Genomic DNA, 19,048 nt, shown 5'->3' on the forward strand with positions numbered 1-19,048 from the left:
AAGCAGTGAGGGGTTAAAAACAACAACAACACCAACACCGTCTCCCTCCCTTCACAGTACAGACTGAGCTGTCAATTTACCTGTTCTTCAGTCTTAAGGTCTCCAAATTCAGTCATGAATGTCTGTTCAGACGGGAATCTCTCTGGCTCCAGGAAGTTGAGTAAGCTGAAGAGCTCTTCCACTGTGTTCTGGAGGGGAGTTCCTGTCAACAGAACTTTGTGCTCCTGGAAGACAACAGAGAGAGAGAGAGACAGGAAAGAGATATTTAGATCCTCTATAATGGAAAGCAGGATGTCTGCAGGACAGGAGAGAGTTAAATTAAACCTGGAACAGAGACTTGGCTAATTTGTCCAACTGAAGACCTTTGAAAACATGTGCAAAACAAGGTGCCAAGGAACTAAACACACGCTTTCTATCGCCTAGTACTATTACATCTAAGACAAGACTTGTAAAGCATGATACGATACACTAATAACTATAATATTTGATTGCAACAAACATCATCTTGCCACTACTTTCAAAACAGCAAGGTCTGTATCTCACCATGTCCATCATTTTGAGTCCTTCCAGTAGTTTGCAGTTTCTGTTTTTGAGTCGGTGGGCTTCGTCTATCACCACGCAGCGCCACGGGATACTGCGCAGCTCCGGACAGTCGGTCAGAATCATCTCGAAGGTTGTGATCAACGCATGAAACCGATATGCTCCCTTTATTATCTTACCCTGGAGGGACGGAGAAAGAAAAGAATGAAGGTCAGTAAGAACTATTTAAAATGTGATTTTATTTTTAGGCACAGCAGTTCCTTAAATTAGTGAGGAAAAGCTTTGAAATAGAAGTTTGATATCCATTTGTACCGTCTTTAGTGTGTCCTGTGTTTATTAACTGGCTGGTTTCACCATTTGTGACACAGTAGGAGCTTTTTGGTCTTGTTTTGAGGGTCGAACACAACTTAACACCTCCTCATATCATTAAAAAGTGTAATATGGCCGGGCTAGAGAACAGAACACGACGTTCTTCAATTGCGACCTTGAGGATTACCTCAACCTGGATTAGGAACAGGCAGCGTTCAAGGACAGCGCTACTACAGCTTATGTTCTTCAACGGGCTCAGTGTGGCAGAGGTTACACTAAGAGATGTTAGTAGCATTGTGCAATAACAGCTTACAATATGTGGCTTACAGCTAGAAGACTTTAAAGAGCTTATAGAGTAGGAGCACAGTCCGTCCTCAGCTTGGTCAGAGACTTGTTCAGATCTGCTGACTGTCTCACACTCTATCTGATTCTTCCATCCATATGATCCTCGTCTGAGTTATTCCTCACGGAGCTGCTGAGAGGATGTAGACCTGCTGTGATCCTTCTTTAATGAGAGCTCCGAAGAGTCCCTCTTGCTCCTTTGTCCATTTCTAATTTACACTTTGCAATCTGGATTTATGTTGAGCTACAGTCTACTGAAATGACTCCTACTCATATTTTAATTGGATTACACCTCTGACTACACATTTATTATCTGAGTATTTAGATAACAGAAAGACATTTGATATAGAAATAACTATTTAAACTGTACTGAAACTTGTATTCTTTAGAGGCTAGTTAAGATTTGGGTCATTTAGATTATAAAAGGTCCAAAAATTAAATTTTGGAAAGGCCACGCCCCTTATATGGTAAGTCCAATTGACTTGAAATTTGACACACAAGTCCAGCTTCATGTTCTCTACAAAAAAGCCTCTTGGACCATAAAAGTCTGCCATGATGTTTTTTTGCCAATTTGCATAAACTGAAAAACAATAAAATGAATAGAACTTTATTAGATAATGCCCATAACTCATTAACCATTTGTCCAATCATCATAAATCTTAGCGTAGCTTCAGTCCGTCATTGGGAACAGGCCAACCAAAGCATTTGGAGCCTGACCCATAGGGGGCGCCACATATAGAAAAAGCCTGTGTCTGAAAACCCGGTGGACAAAATTTCACCAAAATTGGTGCAAATGCTCTGATAGTGAGTATTAACCAAAATCTGAGGTACCATATTGATTGACGCAAGTGGGCGTGGCCTATTACATATTTGCTCATAACTCAAGATACCTTTGAGCAATCTTGATATAAGTCACTGTAGACCCACTGCGCTGTTTCCCGAACATAAACACAGAGTTTCATTCACATCTGATAGCAGGTATTGATACATTTGCGCAGAATTAAACTAGCTTGAGTGACTTTACTTGGCTTTAGTCAAACCTGAAACCCACTCAATGCTACTTACAGCTTTAATTTTGGCAGATTGAGCTGCTTCCTTCTACTGAGCACAAAAAAGGTTTGAAGCACCAATTACTGCTTGTGGATGTATGTGTATCATACTTTAACATTCCCCTTTTCAGTGATATCCTTCCCTCAAGAGCCACTGATGAATGTACCTGCTCCCACTTTAATTAACCTTTCTTTAATAGTGAAAGGCTGTTTTTTTTTCTTCAATCTATTATCTCCTTGAGTAGTGTTATAAAAAGGACAGTTATGCAGGTCTGTCTCTCGTCTGTTTACCTGTGCGTCTCTGTAGTACATCTCGTAGGCCTGGATGGTCTTGCGGCTGGCCTGGCTTCCGTGGTAGACCACCGCGTTGAGCTCAGTCCAGGTCCTGAACTCTCTCTCCCAGTTAGGGATGGTGGAGAGCGGGGCGATGACCAGGAACGGCCCCTCAATGCTCTTCATGTAAATCTCGTAGAGGAATGTAATGGATTGGATGGTCTTTCCTAGACCCATCTCATCAGCCAAGATACAGTTACGTCTGTGGACGGACAGGCAGGATGTGAGTGATAGGCTTTATAACAGATGGACGCATCTGCATTCTAGATTTTACGAGGACTTCGGCGTCATTTAACTGCTTATGACACTGAACACATTCTCAAGATTTTCCACTGCGACCGTCAGCGAAGTTTCCTTCACTTCTACATGACAAAGTTAATGCGCTTCCATGATCTAAAAAGATTTTCCCTCGTGGTTTATTAATGCTGCTTTTCCAAAGAGGAGAGAGGCTGTCTGTTTTCCACTCCAGTGATCTAATGCAAAAAACCTGTGACACTAAATACTGGAAAAGTGGCCCTTTTTTTTGGTCATCCTCTGAGATTTGACTGAATTCCTTCAATTTCTACACCGGGAATACACATCTGATACTTCCATAATACTCCAAGACTAGAATTCTCCCTCAAATATTAAGATTAGGAGCACATGAGTTCAACTGCAATCTGCTATGTGTGCTACAGAGTGGAGATCTTAAGTGGAGTCTTCTGGTTCAATCAGGAGATACATTTGAAGCAAGGATGGCGCCAGTGGGAAAACTCTAACAGCATGGATTTGCAGAGCCACTTAATGTCCACTTAGGACTATTAAATGAGGTGCCATCGCATGTACTGGCTGACAGTAGCAGTCAGGGACTAATAATAATGTTAACAAAATGAAGTTTATGGTGACTTACGAGTTGTACCAGTTGAAGGTTAGCCAGTTGAGGCCTTCAAGCTGGTATTCCCTGAGTGCGTTGCCGTTCCTGTATTCCCTGGAGCCCTCCAGCTGTTTCCAGTCGGCTGCAGGAGGCCGTTCCTAAAAATGATTTAGGGGTTATTTAAAAGGACAATCAGGATCATCTCTATCAAATAAACAATGTAAGGATGCTCATCGTGGTGTAGATAGGTTTAAAGTGGGTTTAAATGGTGGCACGTAGAGCTGAAACAGTCCATCAATAAGTTGGTGGTTTCCATCTCTTTTCAGGCAAAAATGCCACAGATTCCCTTGTTAAACCATTTCAAATGTGGTGATTTACAGCTGTTTTCTACAACAAGGCACACAGTTCACTGTAGTTTACTGTAAACATGGTTCCTTTAGGGTGAGGATGGCTTAGAATAGAAAGCCTGAGCCCACATGTTTGCTCCACAGACTTCAGTCAGGCAACTATTTTCTCACACTGTAGTCTACTTTTGGAGGAATATTGTCAGGCTCTAAAACCAGCTGATGTGACCAACAACGTCATTAGGAATCATCCTGTGGGAAAGATGAACGTCTGATACAAACAGTCCATCAGAACAGTACAGAATGTTTTAAAAAGCAACTGTAACTGACTAGCTGGCTGGGCTAGTTAATGGTAAATGGACTGCATTTTTTTAGTGTCTTTATAGTCTATAGCACTTTACACTATATATGGCAACATTCACCCATTCACATTAGGGTTGTGATCATAACTCCATTATGGTAATACTGGGGTCATGTGATGCCTGCCGCAGGGTGGAGCTCAAAAAACGTCAACCACAACTGTCATTTATAGTAGTCTAATGTGCATGTGCATATACTGTGTGATATATGGTAATGCAGTGGAGACGTAGGAGGCTGTGTGATAGGTTGGAGAACCTGCCTTGCCTCAGCTTGCTCAGGGCGCCAGGCGGCTACAAGACTTTGGCATTGCCCCATGAGAATGGCTGGCCAAAGGGAAACTGAAGCAGTGTGTGAGGAAGTGGAAGTGTGGAAAGTGAGCTTAGGCTCGTCTCCACTGACAATAAACTACCCAAGTCTGCTTTCTGACCTCCTGGAGAGCAATGACAAACTGTGGTGCCCTCATCTTCACTGAGACGGGACTGCACGAGAGCTATCCATCTAGCCTAGATTGCTTTATTATAAGGTAACTACTGTGGAGGGGTGGGCTGTGGGGGGGGTGGGGTGTTCATTACCGGCAAACTGTGAGGACACACTGCTTTTTTACTGCGGTAAGAAAAATGCCTAATTCACACATACACACTCATTCATGCACTGATGACAGAGGCTGCCATGCAAGGTGCCAGGAGGAGTTTCTAATGATTTTTACACACACACACGCACACACACACACACACTGATGGCACATCTTTCATGAGCAATTTGAAGTTCTTGCTCAAGGACATTTTGACATGTGAACTGGAGGACCTCCTGGTAAGTGGGTGACCCTTTCTACATCTTGAGCTACAAGCGGCCCCTTAAATTAAGTCGGTTTGCAGCTACAGCAGCCAACCACCCCTGCGCCTTTGTGTAACTATGTCACAAAGCTTCTCCAATCAAATAATTCACAAAGCTGAGATCATTCATTTAGTTGTATTTCTTTGTGCTATGACTGAGCCTTTAGTGTAACTGACCACACTTCTGGCTCGGCAAAGAAATAAATTAAAAAAGGCCTCCAAACAGTATGAGTGTATGATGGAGCATTGCTAACACGGTCCTTACGGAGATTCAGTGGGCAGTAGTTAAATAGATGGACACTGGGAGAGAGAAAGGAGTGATGGAGAGAAAAAGACCACAGCCAGTCAGCTGCTTCTGTTCAGCATTAAACACACTGTTAGTGGTTTGGCCTGGCCACAAGAGCAGGGCGTGTATATAAGTGTGTGTGTGTGTGTATGTGTGTGTGTGTGTGTGTGTGTGTGTGTCTGTGTAAGACCACAAGAACGTGGGCCTGTGGAGAGCAGTTAAGGGCGCTGTAAATCTAGAGGAGGAAGGAGCAGGCAGCAGGCCAACACACACAAACACACACACTCGCACGCCTACTACCGTCCTTCTTAAAGTGTCTGGGAGTAGGCTGGAAGACAGAGCACCCAAAAATCATCTGTGGACACACACGAACACGGACACACACGCGCTGAACTACTTACCACTCTCTTAGTGTTGGGTGTGCGTGCAGCGATGTGTTCATATTCGTCTATCTTGGATTGGTCGATATCAGCCTTCAGCTCCCAGGTGGAGTCTTCGTAAGGCAGACTGCACCACTTCACCAGATATAAGGTCACCAACTGCACACACACACACACAGGGGAACAGAAACAGGAAGGTTTTGGTGAGTGTGTGTGTGTGGAGTGAGAACTTCAAAAAAAGATGACAGGAAGAGATCAAAGCACCTCTCCGTTTTCATCTGTGCTTTCTGAAATGTCCAGGACACGGTCCACCTCCACATAGTCCGGGTTAAAAGGCTCGTCGTCCATCTGCGGAGAGAGTTTTTACCATTAAAGAAGCGCAGAGATGGTTTTACGATAGTTAGCGTGCAGCGTGTGTGTGAGGGTGAGGCCGGATGATTTACGGCAGATGAAATTTAATGTGTTCTGAATTTTCCAACAGTACATTTTACAGATCCAAAAGATGGATAAGACAGCGCTGAACGCCTCTGATGTATTATCACAGGTAACCAATAGCACACAAGTGAAATGATCTGCTTTTCAATTGACCATTATACAATGGAGAGTTAGTAGAGATGAGTTGAACTAGATCTCAGTTCTTACCTCAGTTATAAAACTGTTGAGTTGCTGCTTGGCCCTAAACCTCTTGACCTTCTGGTGTATTCTCTTGTCCTTCTCCAGTTCCTCCAGGTCAGCCCAGCGACAGTGGAGGTACGAACTGAGAGAGAGAGAGAGACGCACAAAACAAACAGTGATTAGTATCGCTGGTATCAAAGCCAGAGAAAGCAGCAGTGTTTGTAGTAAATAAAGATTCAACAGGTTGATTTACAGAGATTTTTGGAGTTAGTCCTGTCACAATAATTATGTTATCAACTTATCTTACAATAACATAATTATCAACATCATCATGTCTATGTATGGACTTATCATATGATACATGGATATGACTTTGATCATTTTGTTTGACCTCAGTATTGTCACACTTCACATTAGCAGCTAAGAGACTATTCATGTAAGCAAATAGTGTCCTCTAATCCATAATGGCAGCGCCCACTCCAATCCCATCCCCCTTGTTTTATTATGCCATTATATTATTACCATAATATCAGTCGTATAAAATGATCTTCAAATGACAATAATATTGTTTATCAACAATATATCACACAATGAAAGTAGTTATCATGACAGGCATGTGTGGAACAGCTGTAGAATGTTATTTGTGATTTCATTTTGTTGCATTTGTTCCAAAAAACAGGAAAGAAAACAGACGGGGAAGCAAATACTTAGTAAAAGAGCCTTTTAACAGTGTACCGACATCAAGCTAAGCCAATTTAAAAATCTGATTTTAGAGGAAGCCCAAACTTATTTGCAAGACATTGGGTTAGGTTTGTGTATTCAACACACAGCTTAAATCTAATTTACAAAATCCTTTTTACTTTTATTTTCCTGCTGTCCAGACAGCACCTGACTGGAGTCTAAAGACATAAAACATTATCTGCCAGTCTGAATGAATGACTGCTACTATAAACTGAATGAAAGTAACCAAATGTGTTAAATGTGAGAGTGGATCTGAGGTTAAAAAAAACAAACTGAAAGAGGCTTTCAGGTTCAATACACTGGGCTTTTCATACATATGGACCTGCGGATGTGTTAAAAATAGATCTAAAGTAAGAGGAAGCCATGCTGTGAAAGACAAAAGAGGTAGAGAGAGAGAGAGAGAGAGAGGTAGAGAGACAGAGAGGTAGAGAGAGAGAAAGAGAGATTACTCACAAGCCCTTGAACTTCACGTAAAACTCCTCCACCTCTACTTCCTCCCCCGACTCCAGCTGAAAGGAAAAAGAAAAAGGGGGGGGGGGGGGGTTAAAAATCGAAATATAAGGACTGTATGGTTAGAGAGAGCAAGAAGTGGCATATCATTGTTATACAACATGTGACTGTGTTGGTGAAGAGGCGCAGGAGGAGCCTGGGTAATGGTTTCACACTGATATGTCAGTCAACACAGAGTATCACTCTGAGAAAAAGGATTGTTTCATTCACAGTGCGTCCATCTTTTCAACTTTTGAGTTAAATAAAAAAATGAAAATCATAAAAAATTAACTAATTCAACTTCAAATCTACAAACAGATTCATCTATTTAAATAAAATACATTCAGAAATACCTGGCTGCCAATAAATGTTAAAAAAATGGTTAAGCAGCTCTTTATATGTATGTGTCTATATGTGTGTCCATATATGTAGTGTGTGTGTGTGAGAAAGGGGGAAATACAGAAACAGGAGCTCTTTCAAGTGTAGCCATCCACTTCCATTCACCATTACTACTGTTCACACACACCCCCCTCCGCCATGCTACTACTACTGTAATGCCATGAATCATCAATCTCACACACACACACACACACAGCCTGAGGAAACGCTAGCTTGGCGTCTGGCGTAGCTAGCATTGTGGTTTTGGCAGTGTGCCAAGCCCGGGGTCAGCTCTGAATGAATGGAGCTGTGAGAGTGTGTGAGTGCGTGTGTACGTGCATGTGTGTGTATGTGTGTGTATAGGTGGGGGGGTAACCCATTGGCAGCTGGCTAGCAAAGGAAAGTTGGCTGGTGACTGTATGTGCGTGCATGTGTTGGCTCAGGGATGAGCTTTCTTTAGAACGAGTTGTCTAAAATAAAAAAAAAGTCTTGTACACACACACAAAGTCTCACATACGCGCACAGTCAATCAGATGCACACACCCTCTGGCTTTATGCACACACGTACTGAAATACAAGAACTCTTGTCTCCGCTTACTAAGTGAATACACGCTGTCTGAGCTCTCTCTGTGTGTGTGTGTGTGTGTGTGTGTGTGTGTGTGTGTGTGTGTAATCTGCTTAGGCCAGCTGTGGAGCAGCTAATCAGATGACGTAAACCATGACTCGGGCCAGTGTGTCTGTGTGTGTGCGTGCGTGCCTCTGTGTATTGTGTGTGTGTGTGTGTGTTTACATCTCTCACCTGTTTCTTGGTGTTGCGCTTGCCCATAATCTTCTCCACAACCGGCCCCTCAACCTCGGCCACATCCTGGAAACAAACAAACATCAGTCGTGTTGGAGATTCATCCGGCCTGTCATACATTCTGATGATGTTAAACATTTTTTGAACCCGAACCTACAACAATGCTGCGTTCAGTGCACCTGAACCACAGGGACACTTCCTGTGTCTCTAAGAACACCTGACACACTCATACACATGTACCGATTATAGATGTAGAGGAGGATTAAATGTAAAGTAGATTCAACTTCATTAGTTGTTGTGCCTTTTATTTGCAGTCAGTGGAAGTCACTAGAGCTGGATAAGGTGAAACTTCTCAATACGAGTAGAGGTAATATGTTTCCAAAACTTTACTTTAAGGAATCATTTCCACATAACACTTTTTTCCCCTTTTAAACAAAAGACAACAAAAGTGTTGAATGTTTAATGTCATCTTAGCTGCTGTTTGCTAGTCTTACACTGGCACAGTTTTGATCTAAACATGAGATGAAAGAACAAGTAAATAAGACTGAATCTGGCAAGAAATTCAACATCATATTTCTGTAGTTAATCGTTTGATACTCAGTGATACAGAAACTAAAAAAAACCCTGATGTATAGTAAAAAGGTGCCGCCAGACAAGCTTTAAAGCTTTAAAAAGTAGAGACAGCTGGAGGAAGGAACAAACTTGACTAAAGCTGCACAATACTGGAAAAACGTGACATTGTGATATCTTTTTTCCTCTGAAAAAAATACAGTAAATTTCACCAGATGCTTGCAGGGTGTTATTCATATACAGATAAACCACTAACAACTGGTTACTTTAAAAGTCTCTCCTCTTCTAACAAAACAAACCCTCCTTTCCACTTCTACCACACTTACGTTCACGCTTAACCAGCTGCAGGATGAGCTGCAGCTGGTAACAGGAACACACACACACACTCACACTCAAAAACTGCTTTTAGCATCTAGGTGACATCATATATGACAGTAGCTGCATCGTGTGCTTGTTTACAGATTGCATGCACAGGGGTCAATGTTTCATGAGTTGAACAGCCTAAACAGGAAACTCATTTTCAGGTTGTGTGAGTAGTGAAGCCTGCTCTGGTTGTTTGATAAGACTGATAGAAGTACACAAGTTCAGCAAAGCACATTGAGCCTGATTTAAGGGTTTGATCAGTTCCCAATTATGAAATATCAGCTGGATTTTTCTTGTGGATGTAGTTTAGTCACCTTGCAAGTTTTCCTTTTGCATCAATCAGCGAAAAAAGTTGGAGCATGTGACTTAATTTGCCTTACTTGACATTGTGCATCCTGCAGTGTGACTATTGCACATGTGCACATCATAGAATCAGTGCTGAAACAACATATAGTGCAGCCCTAAATTTGACACTCCACCAGCACTATACGCATTTTACTTTTTAATGTCCTGTAATGTGGTAATTACAATAAACAAAATAAAAGCACTCGGACCATTTTATATTGCAATATTGATTATATGTTGCGATACAGTCCATTTTTATGGATGGAAAGTCTATTTGCAAATGACTTTGGTAGTCCATTGGTAGAAATATATACTTAAAATGTACAGTTTAGATTTCCCCCGAGCTGTACCTGCTGTTGAGCTGACGACGATGGGGATTTTGGTGCTGGTGAGTCGTCTCCGCTGTTATCTTCATCCGAGATCCTGAACTCCAGATCCTCTGTGTACCTCTTCCTCTTCACCTGACGACTAGAGCGACGCTTCTGATGTGGGAAGAAGAAGAGAAGAGATGGAAGAAGTTCATCAGCTCTGGCTTTTGTAGCATTTGGTTCACGTCACTCATTAAAAAATGCTCATGAACAGTAAAAGCTACTAAAAAGACTCCAAATAAAGAAGAAAAGCCATGTAGAAACGTGGAAGATTACACTATATTAAATCAGAGCTGTTTGTGCTTATCATTCACCGGGCCATTCAAACACCCTTCATCTTCATTATTCATTATTCAGTTCCATATGGTCGGCCGCGTTTGCCATATTGACTTTGAAGAAAACATCGCCCAAATTCTCCGGGCTCGAACCATTGCCCGATGATACGGGTGTGGAAGGAAGTGCTGAGGCAGGCGGCAGGAGACAGACTGCTGGTTAAGGTGCTTTTCCTGTCTGAATGAGAGCTGCTGCTCTTTATGCAGCTAATAACCAGATGCTGCTCTGTTTACATGAACCACATAATTACATTTACACATTAAAAAAAAAAGAGAAGGGGATGCAGGGAAGTGGAGTTCTGCCACACTAAACTCCAGCTAAAAAAGTGTGTTTTTTTTAATGCAGGTGCTTTTTGGAACTGAAGTGGAGAGGCAGGGAAAATATATTTAAAATTGTATTTGACATGCAAAAAAAAGAAAAGAAAAGCAGAATAAAATGTATTGTGTTGAAAAGTTGCCGATGGTGCGTCATGTGAATTTGGCAGTGAAGCCTGTCTGCTTGGTCTGTCAACAAGGCTGGTTTACAACACAAACACACGCATGCTGGCTCAGCGCCTTCTATCTGTGCAGGCCGGGGCGCAGATCTGCAAAATGTTTGAGAGCGTTATGCGTTATGGGAGGGGAACGAGGGAGTTGAGGAACTGTGCTGCGACTTTGAACACTTTCTGGATGTGTGTGTGTGTGCTTCCTTCCTCTACCTGTACACCATCGTCATCCTCCTCTTCAGGAGGCGAGGGAGGCGGAGACTTCATCTCCACTTCGTCGCTGACTGACGGCTCTCTCTTCCTCTTGGAATCCTTCTTAGCAGCACTGGCCCCGCCCTCCGGCTCCACCTTCTTACTGCTGCAGGGAGAGAGAGAAAAAACAACAACTTTCAATCTCTGCAGGGAAAAAAAAAAAAGTGTGCAGAAACAACATGAGACCATTCCTCAAAATGTTCCCCTCTTTTTACAGTTTGAGAGACATGGACGAAAAGGCATGTGTGTGTGTGTGCGTGTGCGTGTGCCTGTCTGTCCCAGGGCAGTCGCCATGTTTGATTTACCCATTTAGAAATCATTAGTGTGCCTCGGGCTCCAGCACACAGGGGGTTAATATGATGAAAGACTGCGAGGAGGCGGAGGGAACGAGGGAGCGAGATAGAGAGATACACAGACAGAGAGAGAGCAACAGAGAGAGAGAGAGAGGCCCCAGAGAGAGGAGGAGGGAGGGAGGGAGAGGAGGGTTGAGAGGCCCCCAGGCTTCCTCTAATCTCTGGCATGGAAAGAAAGAGGAGCTGGCTCTATCTGTGAGTGTGTGTATACACACTACAGAGGAAGACAAGAGGGTACTCTGCACCCCTCCTCTCTCGCTCACACACACACAGCCTCTTTTCAGTACTCTGTTACTTTGCCGTCGTAATTATTCGGAAATATTTTGAGGGTAGTATTTTCAAACACAGACATCCAGCTTATATATTACAGCTATGATACATGTTGAGGTTTGACAACATAGAATCCACTTACAGCCACTTGAATCCATTCAGGTTTAGCTTTCAACATCTCCAAATATCAAGTAACAAGTAATAATGAGTTATAAAAAGAAACTTTTAAATGGCACATCTGAATGGTCTCTCTGGTCAAAAATACAGTAAAAAAGCTAAAGAAGACACCTTATGCTGAAGCTTTGGGGTAAGAGTTTGGGTTACGGAACTATAAGAGGCCTCCAGGTGAAGTATTGCGTGTTATTTCCTACAGAGTCGACAGTGGATCTTCACCCATGAACACACACACACACCTGCTTACAGGAAGCACATTAACCAGACACCAGTAAAGCTTGTTTGTTAACTAAACTTACTCGTAGAGTTCACATTAATGAGCTCCAGCAGGAGTGATGTGTGTGTCACTATGACACACACTAAAAGGATGCTCATAATTGGCCAAAACCGAGCAAGCCTGCGACCTGGATGTTTTGTACATTGCTAATAATAATAATCATTTTTTTTAAAAAGCAGGAGAGATAAAAGGTTTCATAAGAGGTTCGTTAGTATTGGAGCTTAGTGGCTGGTTTGCAAATGTGGCACCGGATCCAAAATGGAGCGAGTCACCCAAAACAACCTGTAGTCTTTACTTTATAAAAGAATATACCAATATATAATCTATACATTTAGGCTGTTAGGAGAGAATCATGTGTTCTAATAACTTGCTATGAAACTGAAAGGATAAAATGTGTTTGTAGTTGTGTGAGTGTGTGTGAGAGTGAGTGAGTGTGTGTGTTGTCCTCTGCGGTACAGTATGCCTGTATCTCTCCCTCTCCTGCTCTGTGCCTCTCTCTCCCTCCTTCCCTCCTGCTCGCTCACCCCCTCTCTGTCCCTGGGGCCCTTCTCCTTTCATCCTCACGCCAAGAGCAATCACCATCTCCGTGGTAACGGCTGGTCATGTGACCTGCACCTGTTCCTCTGGCTGGTCGCCACACGCTGGAGCCATCTGGCCACACACACACACGCATACACACACACACACGCACATGCACACACTTCTCCACTTGGCTGCCTTCTCCCCTCTCTTCCTCCTTGCTTCTTCGTTGGCCTCTCTCTCTCTCTCTCTCTCTATCTCTCTATTTCTCTCCTCTCAATCCCTCCATCACCTCTCCGGCTCTTTACTCTTCTTCCTCTGCTGTCTTGTCTCTACAACTCTGGTTTCCAACACGCCACATCCAGCTCTAAATGCAGCAGCTGTTTGAATCAATCTGCTTAGACCACAAAGTTCACTGCTTCAACTTTTTAACCATTTACTACAAAAACACACAGGCATTTAAAACACACTTTCTCCACTGAGTCTTAACTTGTGATCAATTCTGAACACTGATTGGCATGACTGTTTAAATTTAAGCTTTCATTACATGATTCATTTGTGTCTCACCCTGCTTTCCATACACATACCTACCCTGTAATCCTGAGTCCACTGGCAGTTTATGAAAAAACAGACATCTTAATGTCCTGAATTGAACAACTATTGATAAATGATGCTATAACTTTATCTTTTCATTTCTGCTTTGATATTTCCTCCAGGACTTCATCGCTAGACTGTCCAACACTGATTCCAGCCATATTGGAGCATAGTTACTTTGAATATCTGCATAACTAATAAGGATCAATGCTTTTTCAGCAGCTGGAAGCTAAAGCCATCAGTGCCACACTTGCTTGGCCAACCTTTTATTCAGATGCTGAGCACAACATTGGTTTTAGTTTTCCAAAGCGTGCAGAGACTTTCGATTTGCATGAATCCATCAGTACATGATGTCAATTTGAATTTTTGTGTCTAAGATGGATTGAAATTTGATGTTGTGGTGTATCGGTTAATGGAGGCAAAATTATGTGTTTCATTGTCATGCTTTGCCGTATTATAAACAAACTCCTCATAGACCTAAACCTGCTCAGCCTTTACAAACTGAAACCCTGCAACACCCTTCACCCTTACATACTGTTCCCTCAGACAACTGTAAAAACAGGTGCTAAAAATGTTGTCCGAATTTGACCCGTACCTGTTGACATGGCTTTTAGTTAAATAAATAGTTCATAGTTTTAATAAGATAGTAGTTATGAGGATTACTTTTTATGATGTAGCAGTGAAGACTGATGGCTCTAAAGGTTATACAATAAACCCCACACTTCCATAAAGTTCTTGTCATTTTCACTTTACATAAAATACATTTCCATCATTATTACTATGTTATATTTTCATGTCTTTGGTAAAATAGGACATGATATTGTGTGATAGATGTTTTTTTCTTCTCTGAAACATGAATCAAGGTTAAATCACACATTTTTGATCAGTCAGATCGATTATTGTTATTATTGCATCTGTGGTTCAAAATTTGGTATAGACACTTTTTATGAGGTACCGGGTCAAAATGGACACAGAACGAACTATGAGGGTGTAGAATATGAACAGTATGTAAGGGTTAATAACACTTGTCTGTAATCTGATTGCTTAACAGGAAGTGATGGTGCCTACCAACAACATTCTTCTAGTCAAGTAACAGTCATTAGCTCAAGACATGAGTTGACTAGTTGTAGCATGTTTATGATATTCATTATTTATATATATATATATACATTTTTATACTATCAAAACCATTGTGTATTGCTACACAAATAAAGAAAATGTGTCAGGTGGAATTTTTTAATCAAAGCTTCTTTACAAACACACTGATATTGTTGTGGACGTCTCCACGTGAATCTGCTCCTGTCCAGGTGTACACTGAAGCTCCTCCCCCTCCCTCCCTCCCCCCCCCCCCCCTCCCTTCTCCCCTCAACATCTCTGCTCTATACTCTTGGCATTTACACATGCTGGCCAGCTGTGGGGCGCTGTGTGTGTGTGTGTGTGTGTATGTGTGCATGTGTGCGAGAGGAGTCGAGATGCTCCTTTCAGGTCACAGGAGGATGGGGGGGGGGGGGGGGGGGGGGGGGGGGGGGGGTAAAGGGGAAGAGAGAGGAGCAGAATATGGAGCCTGGAGTGGTGAGGAAGACAAAGACTGAGTAATGGTGGGGTGTAAGAGACACCTGCTGCCGTGATAAGTCATACTACTGAACACACACACACACACTCCACCCATGGTAACAAAAACCAACAACAGCAGCCTGAAGGCAACACGCACGCTGGCATCACCTGTACGTGTTCAGAAAGTGTCGTATTTGCACACACGCGCACACACACACACACACACACACACACAAAACAAGGTGCCTGCATGCATGTCTGACTTCTTTGTGTGTACTGCAAACAAATCACCCTCACACACACACACACACACAGAGTGAGGGAAGGGTGTGGCAGCTGAGAACTGGGTTATTTATAGATGTACTTCATCAGAGAGAGGTAGACACACACAGAGAGAGAGAGGAAGAGAGAGAGAGGAAGAGAGAGAGGGAGTGTGAGCCAGAGCGATGGAGGAAGAAAGCAAGGTCAAAGGAGAGGAGTGAGCTGACTGGACAAGCAAACCACCTGATTCCCTCTGTCTCACCCACACACACACACACACACACACACACACACACACACACACACACACCTCCCTGGATAACTGAAACTACAAGCTGTGAGGTTTCTATTTACTGCCTGTTTATCGTATAAAAAAAAGAAGAAAAAAAAAAAGATGGCCTGCACATGTTAACTATATGACATGTCTTCAGTAGTAAAAGTCATCATATTGAGGTTAAGGTGCAAACAGGAAATGCTACTGGCTAATTGAGTGTAGCATTCTGGTGCAGATTCAGCTACATGTAAAGAATTACAGGCTAATAAAAGCTGGCTTAGGTGGCAAAAAATGAGAATATGTTCACCCAAAATGAAAATATTCATATATTTTGAAAGTACTGAGGCTCATGGTTCATATGCTCTATTCATTCATGTGCAGATATTTGATAGGTGTTGGAAACTTCTAGAAAAATAAGTCAAGTTTAGTTCTGCTAGTGTGCAAATCGATGGCATTGAAAGGGTTAACCAAATTCTGCTAACAACCAATTAAATGAAGGCTTCGTTCTGGCCTGAGCTGGTTTATTTGTTCATACGGAGATGCAAATAGACTGAGTGAGCAGAAAGAAAACACAGTGTAAGCGCAGTATGGGCCCACATGAAGAAAAAAAAAAAAAAAAAAAACTCTCGAGCTTTGGGCCTCATTTCTCCACCCACTAGTGGAAATCTTGCACAAATCCTCAAAAATGCAATGGAACGTGTGCAAGTGGCCCTTGAAGAGGATTTTCTCTGCACCACTGAGAGGGAGAGAAGTTTTTGGGCGAGTCGGTTTTTTAAAAGCTTCGACGCATTAAAATCAAGCGTGAGTTTTAAATAAAAGCACTAAAGGGGGGGGTGGGGGGAGCTTTGATATGATATGTCATTCAAAATAAAGTCTCCACAGACTCATAAAGACTCTCTGAATCACTTTCTGATGGGAATGAACCATGATTAATAAAAGAGCTAAACGTCACGAGAGCCGAGCCAGACTGCATTCAAAAATATACTAATTCAACGTTATCTTTTTCCCCCCTTCGTGTTGCAAAAGACAACATGAGAAAGAAAAAAAAAAAAAAACTTGAGTAAAAGCTGGAGAGGGCGGTGGAGAGGGGGGGGGGAGATGAAAAGATGAAAAGATACGCTCCTCTTCAGCAGGAAGAGGTGGAACTGGGGAGGGAGGGGAGAGAGCGAGAAGAAAGAATAAAAAGAGAAGATAGTTGGGTGATTGCGGCGGTCCACCATTTTAGAGGAGCAGTTGAATGGCCGGCAGCCATTATTATGCTAAATTAACCTGGGAGCTGCTGCAGGCCGCCACTCAAGATGGAGGAAAGCCTGACAACAGATAAGAGCTAGTTTACCAACACACACACACACACACACACACACACACACACGCAGGGCTGAGGATGGACTCACCCACCCCCAACATTTCCTCTGCCCTCTCTCTCTCTCACACTCACACACAGAGTGAGAGAGAGAGTTGAGGCTGTGGAGTGGTCAGCAGCATGGCCTTCATTATCATTAGACGCCATTTTCTGCCACAAAGATTACCAACGACCCCTCCCCCAACACACACACATATATATACACACTCACACACACACACACACACAAACGCCTGCCCCCTCACTGCCTCACACACTCACTCCAGGTCCCCACCACCGCTACCCCCAATTCCCCGCCCCCGTCTCTTTTCCAGTGGCCGATGCATACATACATACACACACACACACACACACACACACCTCCCCCAGCGCTGACCCCTGCCTGCTGCTTTGGCCCTCCCTCTTCCTCGGGATAAAAGGGGCCGAGAGGAAAGAGAGAGAGAGAGAGAGGAGGTGGGGGTGGGTGGATGGGTCGAGGTGGAATGGGGGGTGGTGGGGGCTAAGGGTTGGGTGAGAGAGAGAGAGAGAGAGAGAAAGAAAGAGAGAGAGATGGGGGCCGTCCTGACACATTCCTCCGTCCGATCAAGTTTCCACCTTCACAATGAAAGCGCCTCTGAGATCTCTCAAACGCTGCCATCTCTTTGCCTCTGATCTGACGCACTGTGTGTAGAGGGGAAGTGAGAAAGCTCTGGCCCACACACACACACACACACACACACACCTGGAAAATACTCCAGGACTCGGACACGTGCTGCCCCCGAAAAGTCACACACACAAAAAAGAGAGAGAGAGAGAGAGGGAGAAGTGATAAAGCGGCAGAGGAGAGTGAAAGAAGAACAGGGCGATAACACTGGAGAGCTCCGTGTAAACAAAGTCAACCAAAGTCAATATCCACACACACACACACACACATACACACACACACACACACACACACACACACACACAGAGATAAGTGTTAGAAGCTCAATACGCCTGTTATAGCACGCTCAGGAAGATTAAACTCATCTGATCACTCTCCTTGCTTTGTTACATGCTTGATACAGAGTGTAAATAAATATGAGTGAATGTAATAAAAATGACAAAATATATTTCAAGTGATAGTGGAAATATTCTTAATAGGCAACGAATCGCATAAAAAGCCAAAAAAAACAACATTAAAATTGATTACCGTGAACACACACTAGTTCAACACGTACACCAACCTGCTACAAGAAAAACTCACTAGAGCACCAAATGTGGATTCATCCGCAGCTGAAAATAGTCCCTGGAAAAAGCATTCTTTGCTCCTGTTTGAGGGACATTTACTAAAAACTGCAGTGACCAACTGTTATAGGAAATTTCTGAATTTCTTTTTTTTTAAAATTTATTAGGGAAGTGAAACTATAAATTGTGCGAGCTGTTTGAAAGATTTACATTTTCTGCAGGAACCGCAGGATTCAGGAGCGAGCGTCCGCAAGTAGGGGCAATCATAGTAGTGGGCGCACTGATTGATGGGGGATTTCTGGGTAGACAACAAGACCACAGCTGAAAACTGGAGGATGGGCCCCCGACAGCATTATGTCATTATATAAAATCTTTACTCGTCGTGGTGAGGGATGGCGCCGAAAGGCAACGGCAGCCCTGATTCATTTGGACAATCTGCAAACTGTAAATTGGAGGTGATGTGTTATTTGTAATGTCGATGTTGTCAATTCTCAACATGTAACTTTCCACCTGACCTTCAAATCTAAGCTGACAGCAGTGTTAACCCTGCTGATCAGTATCTACACAAGTAAATGTGACTGATGCTCAGATCCGTCCGTCTAGCACCCCGAGCTCAATGCTTCACTAAGCCCTGTGATCACTAACTAACTCTCACACACACGCGCGCACACGCACACACACAGTCAGTGGCAGTCGGGTGTGTCACAGCTCAGAGGTTGTGACCTTTTCTGTTCCCCCTGGTTGGTCACATGATTGATGGATCCTGTGTGTGTCTGTTTTTTTTTTGTTTTTTTTGTACAAGCTGGTGTGTGTGTTTACTGAAGTCTCTCAGTCACT

The 19,048-nt window shown here is 43.0% G+C and overlaps 1 protein-coding gene across 1 annotated transcript in view; it reads right to left on the bottom strand.

Moving 5' to 3' along the window:
• Positions 1–19,048, bottom strand: part of chd7 (chromodomain helicase DNA binding protein 7) — a 73,519-nt gene that overhangs the window by 23,712 nt on the left and 30,759 nt on the right. Inside the window, exons 5-15 of the mRNA XM_062428440.1 lie at positions 11,328–11,472; positions 10,280–10,411; positions 8,652–8,717; positions 7,439–7,494; positions 6,272–6,386; positions 5,894–5,977; positions 5,651–5,788; positions 3,463–3,584; positions 2,532–2,775; positions 544–720; positions 81–224 (exon numbers count right to left, since the gene is read on the bottom strand). Coding sequence (XP_062284424.1) covers positions 81–224; positions 544–720; positions 2,532–2,775; positions 3,463–3,584; positions 5,651–5,788; positions 5,894–5,977; positions 6,272–6,386; positions 7,439–7,494; positions 8,652–8,717; positions 10,280–10,411; positions 11,328–11,472 — 1,423 coding nt within the window. The remainder of the gene's footprint in view (positions 1–80; positions 225–543; positions 721–2,531; positions 2,776–3,462; positions 3,585–5,650; positions 5,789–5,893; positions 5,978–6,271; positions 6,387–7,438; positions 7,495–8,651; positions 8,718–10,279; positions 10,412–11,327; positions 11,473–19,048) is intronic.

Source organism: Scomber scombrus, chromosome 11, assembly GCF_963691925.1.
Source record: "Scomber scombrus chromosome 11, fScoSco1.1, whole genome shotgun sequence".
Taxonomy (NCBI): Eukaryota; Metazoa; Chordata; class Actinopteri; order Scombriformes; family Scombridae; genus Scomber; species Scomber scombrus.